Source organism: Poecilia reticulata, linkage group LG2 (assembly GCF_000633615.1).
Source record: "Poecilia reticulata strain Guanapo linkage group LG2, Guppy_female_1.0+MT, whole genome shotgun sequence".
Classification (NCBI taxonomy): Eukaryota; Metazoa; Chordata; class Actinopteri; order Cyprinodontiformes; family Poeciliidae; genus Poecilia; species Poecilia reticulata.
The window spans coordinates 14,169,442-14,177,655 of record NC_024332.1 but is presented as its reverse complement, the minus strand read 5'-3'; the positions used below and the strand labels follow the sequence as shown (position 1 = coordinate 14,177,655).

The window sequence follows — 8,214 nt, the reverse complement described above, 5'->3', positions numbered from 1 at the left end:
AAAACACTTGCGTGTTCAATTCGCCGGTAAGCACAAAGATGAAGAAGATTTTTGTTGTCCGTGTTGTTGTCCGTCATCTTGACGGACAACAAGACGGACATCAGGGCTGCTGATATCAAAAGTGATCCCAACATCTGTTGCACTCCCCCCTGATTTTTTGAATGGCAGAGAACTTGGCATGTTATTTCCCCTGGGTTTTGGTATTGGATATTTGATTACATCAGGAATGAGGAACAGTTTTGACAAACAACTTTYTGGTAGCAATTTGGAAAAAATTTGCTTGCAGACATCAGGCCGTTGTGGGAGTTTTCAGAAAGATCGGTCTGATAAAAAAGCAGTGTGTGCATGGTTGCTTGTCTCTGTGTTGCCCTGCGACAGACTGGCGACCTGTCCAGGGTGACCCCCGCCTTTCACCCGGAACGTTAGCTGGAGATGGGCACCAGCACCTCCTGACCCCACTAAGGGACAAGAGTGTAAAGAAAATGGATGGATGGATGGATGTTTTGCTGTCATGCAGTCCATGAATCCTGCACACACTCCACACAAACAGGTGTGTGACTTTGTCTCTTTGGCCATTGGAGTCAATGGTTCCTGATGCTCTGCTCTCCTCCACCCCTCACTACTGTTGAAATCCACATTACAGGCGTCAGTAATATTTTATACTCCACTTGCATTTGATTTGGCAGCTTTCCTTGAAGTATGTCCATTAGTTATTTAATCAATCTTTTTCACAATTTAACACCAGATAACACGGGAGCTGCTGCTGGATTTTTCTCTGTGTATATTTTGATTGTTTCTAAATAAATAAATGAATAAAACAGGCCGGATCATTTTGTGCAAAATCTCCTGTATCGACTTCGAGGTCGGAGAGAAATGGTGTCAAAGTAGCTCTGGTCCCTTTGCTGACATCCTGAGATGTAAAATCCCACTAAATGACCTGGAAATGCACCCAAACAGATTAACAAGTTGTATAAACTGATTCTGCAAGTGGTGCAGAATCAGTTTATGATTCTGCACCACTAAACCTATTTTAGGTGGGACTAAAATAGGTTTGGTCCCACCTAAATAGGTTTAGGTGGGACTAAACCTATTTTACCGACGGGAGCAAAGGCAAGAATGAATACATAAATAAAAGTCTAGCTGACTGGTGGATGGTACACCAAGAGGGATGAGAGAACCCTGAAAATTAATAACAAGCATGTTTTTTGTTGTTTTAGTCTCATAAGTACCTGCTGTCTTACACGAACATGAGCAGGATTTTCAGACAGAGCTGAGGCGTTTGGAGAGTATACTAGTCTCTCAGCGAGCGTTGTTTTTCACAAATCGTGTATCCATTAATTAAAGAAGTGCTTCTTTTTTACTTCACCCATCAGCTTATTCCCTGCAGCTACACTGGCAATGCCTCCCCTTGCCAAATCTAATCATTCTTAGCCAGGTTTTGCAGGTAATGAACATACAGTGAACACCTGATATTCATGGGCAACAAATACTTGAGGCCCCCTTATAACTGCCTGTTTTAATAGCTCAAACACCAAATATACCTCATTGTGTCAATACTCGCAGTAGACTCTACCACTGATGGTTCAGATGCCAGATTTACACTTGATCTTCCCCTTCTGACATCTCAAGTGCGCTCTGATTACCATGACTACTCTAAAGATATTCCTGCTGTGTGTAAGAGTGATCTAGGCGGCTCAAAAGAACATGTGACATGTAGCCAATCAGAAAGCGATGTGATGAAAATATTTCTCTTCAAAATACAAGATACAGAAGACAAAACGTTCTGCCATGGCATGCCAGAAAGGTCTGATAGACTTTGGAGACGTCCTTTTGTATTGTCTTGATAAAAACGGTTAACAAGCTGTCCCCATTGCGTCTTCTTCGTCGGCCATGTTTATTTGAATATTTGTKAGTGAAATCTGCTTGTTGTCTTTGTTGTACTCGGTGTGGGACTAAACCTATTTTACCGATGATATTTCCATCGTCATACGTGAGGTCTGTCGGGTTTTGAAAATCACCAGACAATTTTAAAATCTTACTGCATGAACCAGGCATTGCCTCTYGGAACAAAGGACAATGGATGGCACTCTTCTTGATTGGCTGCTTTGCAAACGCCAGCCAATAGCCTTTCAAGCAGCTTTGYGATTCCCAAACTGGATTTTCTTTTGAATATTTTTGACATCTTCCTTGGAAAAATCCCCGAATGGGCAAAGTTTTCACACATAATTTGGAGTTGCATTGCACAACAACAACAACAAAAAAAAATCCATAAGTAGGTTTGGGGTCTACTGTGTACCATGCCCACAGGTGTGTATCATCAGAGGACGTAGATATGCAAGGTGTGTTTATAAGAGTGTTCTTAAATGGACGTTCATAAGACAGACACAAGGACAGCCACAATTTTCACTTTCAAAGTGGTTCTTTTGTCTGTGCGTGTAAAAGCCCTCATTAAAGCACAAAATAATGTGTAAAGTGACGATGATTGCTCGCGTATTAGTATATAGTTTTTTTTTTTTAAAGCATTTGCGGGATCTGTGTATGAGGAAACCTGTCGACAGGCCCATTGAGCGCCGAACTTCCCGTCACCATGACGACTAAGTTTCAGGAAACAGGTGCTTCTCTTTGCTCATCAGTCATCTGCTTTCTCCGCTTTAATGGATATGCATTTTTAATTCGAGCACCCAGAACTGTGATTCAATGTGTCTGAGCTTCTTTTAGTTTAATTACCTCATTTTGTTTCCCCTCGGAATCGATCTCCAAGCCGTTTTCCAAGGTCCAATTCGACCAGAGTGCAGAAGCTGCCTTTTTCTTTTTTGCGAGTTCAACATGTGGCTTTTGAAAATTACATGAAGCCGTTAGAAGAACGAATGTGTCGTCGAAACAGAGCTGGTAGTAATATTTGTTTAGACTTTAGGTTTGAATGGATTATTGAGAGAACAAATTAAAGACAACAAACATGAAAACTGGTGTAAAGCCTGGAGCTTTGGATTTACCTTTTTACAGCGGCAGTCGTCTGAAGCTTATTAACACCCTTTAAATATAGCAGAGATGATTAGGCTTCAAATCTGCCCTTTCTAAGGCTTCCAAAGCACTAAGAATAACGCGGTTAATTAACTCTACATCCGCTCATGGTGCACAATAATTCAGATTTAGGAATAGGAATGTCTTAGGAGCCTATTTATGTTTCGCTTCCTCAATAAGGGCAAATTTTGAAAAAAAAAAAAAAAAATCTTTCTACTGTGCTGCACAAGCTTGCATTGACAAATAAATGTTCGGTTATAATCCTCCTGATTAAAATGTTTCTTTTTGGATCTTTGCTACTCGTCTGCATTGGAAGATGAGGTTACGTTTTGAGAAATCCGAAGGAYACGGCACAGGAAGTCATTTACATCAAGAATTAATAGCATTTAGGCATTCATCACTCACTACGCCAAAACGCATTTTATGTTCAATAACTTTGGCAGTCCACTTTTATTTATTATTGCCTTCAGTGACACATGGGCGCAGAGGATGATTAAGCAAAAAGCGCCGGATCCTTCGTTTTGACTCGGTTCCCTCGCTGTGTCGTCCTCCATCTGGTCGGAATTGGTGAAAAGTGAGTTATTGCCCCGGGGAGGCTCAGCGGTGCCGCTGGCACTTGCTTGTTTTCATCTGGGTGCCTCGCCCTGATTGGTTGTGTGTTTGTGTGTAGGTTTGCAACACATGCAGCATTTTACCTGCCATTGATTCTCTGACAGTCCCCTGGCCATAACATCCTGTCTCCTGACTTTGAGCAAATGTTCCAGCGCTGGCTTCCATTCCTCTAAATAGAAGCGGGACAACAATCCTTTAGACATGCGCACACACACACACACACACACACACACACACACACACACACAAGCAATACTGTCAGACTAGGCAATTTAGCTGACATGGTGACTGAAAGGTCTCAGTAGGCTTCAAACACTTAGTGCTCGCTCTCTGTCTTGCTCTGTCCTCCCTCTCTTACCTTCTTTTTTAACCCACTGTTCAATTTCTTCTTCTTTTTTTGCTCGCAGGTGGATGCAGGCTGGATTGGTTTCTGGTCTATTGTTGGCGGGTGTGTGTTTGGAATAGCAATGGCCAGGTAAGTCAAATACTCCTACGTTTACTGTACATCACACCAATTTAGCCTGTAAAGCTGCACAATCAGGTCCAGACTTCTGAGATTTAAGTGTGATTATACAACATGACTAGAGTGATGGACGCTCTAATTTTCAACAAGCAAACTGGTACTCTTCTCTATTAACACTTTAAATTATAATTATTAAGCGGAAAGGTCGAAAAGGTTTTCGAGGTTTTTGTTGTTTTAAATTTGTAATCTGTCACATAAATCTCTTTTCACATCTGGAGACTGGTATTTGTGCCAAGGTGTCTCGCAAAAACAGTTCAACCTCTTTCTGATTTTACCAAGAGCATCACTGAACTGTAGTTTTCTAGTTCTACCACAGATTCGCCACCAGATGGACCAAACCAATCCATCAGTGTTGTTGTCCTACTGTCCTTGTTGTGATCTGACTGGATCATCTTCTTCTRAATGTTTGCTGCCTCCCCTACGTGGCTTGTAGCAACCTGCAAATCTGACTTCTGCTGCCTTTTTTTAAACAAAAACTTCCTYCTTGTAATTCTTCCAGTACGATCAGACTTGTGGAGTGGAAGCTTTGTAAAAAGATGCTCCAGTCTGAGCCATCGAGCCCCACAGCTCTCTTAGAGTTACGACAGCTGACAACGAGTGGAAGCAGCACCACAGTAAACGATGTAGTAGGTATGCCGGGCCAATCGGTGGCGCTGTAACGCTGGCAGAGAAGGACACAATAAAACCAGCAAACGGCTCCATTTTTGTTACTTGTGAGAATGARGAGGATGCAGGACAGGGACTTCGTCGTTTTAAAGAAGAACACAAAGGCAGCATTTTGAAATGTATCCACTCTGAAACCCAGTTTCAAAAATAATCATTTATGATCTCGAAAAACGCAGAATMTGTACATGAAAAACCCGAACGCCAAAAAACTTTTGCAGATACACCTGAAACTGTATTTCTGTGAATGGACCTTTGATTAATTTATGCTTTAAATTATAATTAGTTTATTTCTGAAGTCAATTGTTAGTTATTTTATTTCATTGTATTTATTGTAAAAAGAAAAGGTCTGCACTTCTCTGTGTTGATSTGTCACATAAAATACGCCTTAGTTCACATTTGTAACATGCGATTGTGAAAGAAATGTCTGAATACTTCTGCAAGGCCCTGTATGCACATCCTTCTCATCTACACTACAAGACTTTAACACCAAGTGCCAAATGAACGCGGTCTGCAAAAGCAACCCTCTGCAGACTCACGAGACGACCGGCCTYTCGCATATCTGATTTTTAAATGGCAGTTCAGTTTGTTTATTAAGCTAATACAAGCCAGCTCAGTAGAAACTTGATGGAGCCACTGAGGCATTAAATTAGAAAATAAGCATTCACTGTAACACCTCATTAACAGCTGCACTCCTTATTCGCAGCTCGGTTGCACACACATTCTGTGTCTAATCCTCAATGTCGTGCTGTGTCAGTTATTCAGAAGAAAAGGTTGTCTACAACGAAAAGAGGATGCAGGCTTATTCCCTCTCTGTAAGATGCATTTTGTACGCACGAGGAAAGTCACCAGTTACAGTTGGTGAACTGTAAAGAACGCAGTTGTTTCAKATCAGGCCTCGCTAAACTGGGAATTGAGGTTTGGTGTCAATTTTCTCTAAAATKTAAAGGAGGCCATCCAAATGTGAAAACGGTAGCGACAGAAATGGACGGCAACAAAGTGGATTTCAATTTAGGAGGTAAGATGAGACGGCAAACATACAAATTTATCTTTCAAAACATCTGCGAGTCTAACATATATGACAGCTGACACACTGTCAAAACAGTACGGAAGTACAAAAGGCGGTTGTCAGTGAGGTGTCATCTGAAGACATCCTCGGCTGTCACTGCGCTGCCTAACCAGTGAGACGAGCCACTTCTSTCCCCACACTTTAGCAGCATTATTTATAACATCAATTGCAAGCGATAAGGCCTACGTGAAGAACAGTGGAGCGTCCACTTGAACTTAACAAAGAGGATCTGTCTCTGTTGTTTCCCCCTCTTGTCATCTGCTCTCTTTTTTAATACGAGCCCAGTGACAAAAGAGAGAGTGGAATTGATGCTGATGCAAGTACCACTTCCCTCTCCGCTGATGGATAGAGAACCACGCGGCGAAGACAAAGCGTGGAGTCTGCAAAAGACRAAGGGGGGGGRAAAAACTTGTTCATGCTCTGATGGACGCGGGCCGACGGCCAATCGTCGCTTCCGGGCAGTTCTRGTGTTTTCTTTAGGTCGTAATCAGTGAAATGAGCCCGTACCCCCCTCTTCCCCGATCTTAATCAATATGGCCGTTTGCAGCACGAGATGAAAGCATTTGTAAACAAAACTGATAAATTGYGGTGTAGATTATGCATTCTGAGAGTCAKGGGAGGGAATAATTACTCTCTCTCGTTGGAGCGGTAGTTTATACTCAAATGAATTTTGGCTTTGGCAATTATCCCGTCGCTTCTTTCACTGGAAAAATGTATTGAACAGGACTGGAAGGAGTTTCAGTCCAAAAATCATACTAATGAGGTTTCTTAATCTTCCAACAACTCAAATAKAAATATTTTTTTACACTAGGTAATTTTTTTAAATTTCAATTTTAATTTGGATTTTTTTGTCTTACGGTATCATTCTGAAGAAGAATGAGAAAAACAGCATAAAAATTTTACTTTAAAGTAAGTATATTCAACCACATGTAGTGGGCAAAAGGTTTTTGCTGTGTAGTGCAACCCAACCACATGCAGCGTCCATTTAACCACACTCACTGGACTTATTACACGTGAACCAATGAAGGAAACTGAAGTATGATTAAAGAGCTGAATTGCTGTTTTAGTGTCTTTTTTATTGCAGAAATCTGGTGTTCTCATTACCCATATCAGCRCTCACTGGGCCTGTATTTAGAAATTAATCTCAGAGATGCGATTTGACAGCCCTTTGATTTTAAAACAGTTTTGCAAGAGCTGCTTTACATGAGATGAAACAAAAAGGAGCTAAATAGAATTTTAATTTCTTCACTGACTTCCTCTGTTCATCCTCTTGTATCTAAATACGAGGTTTGATTTATATTTGTTTAATGTCTGATCTTGTCATCTTGCTACAATATACGATCACTTAATTCCTTCCACTAAAATTGTGTTTTATGGTGTCTTATGGTTTCAGTGTAAGATATTTATACCCTGTAAAAGTTTAGAAGAAGTTCACAGCAGGGTTAGATTATAGAAAATATCCTAARCTTTGGAGATTTCACGCAACAGTCTGTAATCCAGTTTATCATAGAAAGATCATCGGCTACAGCGAGAGCCGTTAATCTGCTTTTAATCCCGGATTGCTTCAACCTCTTTGGGAACACGGAGCTCAGCGTTTACCTACAAATTGGCTCTTTCCGGTGGGGCGCTCTCATGACGGCGTTTGTCAAACCGGCCGCAGTCCGAGTCTTCGCGCCTGTCATGAAACGCACATGGCAGAAAAACTAGTATCTGTTCGTCAGCTGATGGGTTCAAAGTTCCTCGCTGCGCCTTTTTCTTTTTCTTTCCTAAAACGAAACAAAGAATGTGGAAAGAAACAACTTAACGAGCTTCAGCAATTATCCTCCCATTACAATTCCCAAGAGACGTGTGGGTGGCAGAAAAGCAAACCAGGTCCAGGTAATTTTCCTGCACGTCACGGAGGCCCGAGGTGCTCAAATCTCCAGCTCGATGAGACGATACAGAGCAAATACAAATGATGATCAGCTTCGGCCTAATAGGTTTTGCCTGTAACCAGGGACGATTTGTGATTGCGTGTTGGTCATCACATTAYTCCATCTGTGCTTACCACGCTCACACGGCGGACAGGCCTGAACGATAATATCATCGCCTGCATGCACCAGAGAGCWGAAAATGCAATTTGATTCRACGCTAATTAGATGAAGTTGTGTTTGCTGGTAATAAAATCTGTTACAAAGATGGAAAATACTGACTTTTACTTTGAATATCACCTCTTTAAGTCGCCTAATTTCCCAAATGGCACAGTTTATGAGAGAGAGACAAAGTTTTAACAATATTTTTTTACGCTTKGAAAGAATTTGGAGTCCTCTTTTATTTTTATTATTTC

The 8,214-nt window shown here is 41.3% G+C and overlaps 1 protein-coding gene across 1 annotated transcript in view; it reads left to right on the top strand.

Annotated features, from left to right (window-relative positions):
• Positions 1–8,214, top strand: part of slc49a4 (solute carrier family 49 member 4) — a 51,720-nt gene that overhangs the window by 25,539 nt on the left and 17,967 nt on the right. The window contains exon 6 of the mRNA XM_008432446.1: positions 4,041–4,108. Within this exon, the coding sequence (XP_008430668.1) occupies positions 4,041–4,108 (68 nt within the window). The remainder of the gene's footprint in view (positions 1–4,040; positions 4,109–8,214) is intronic.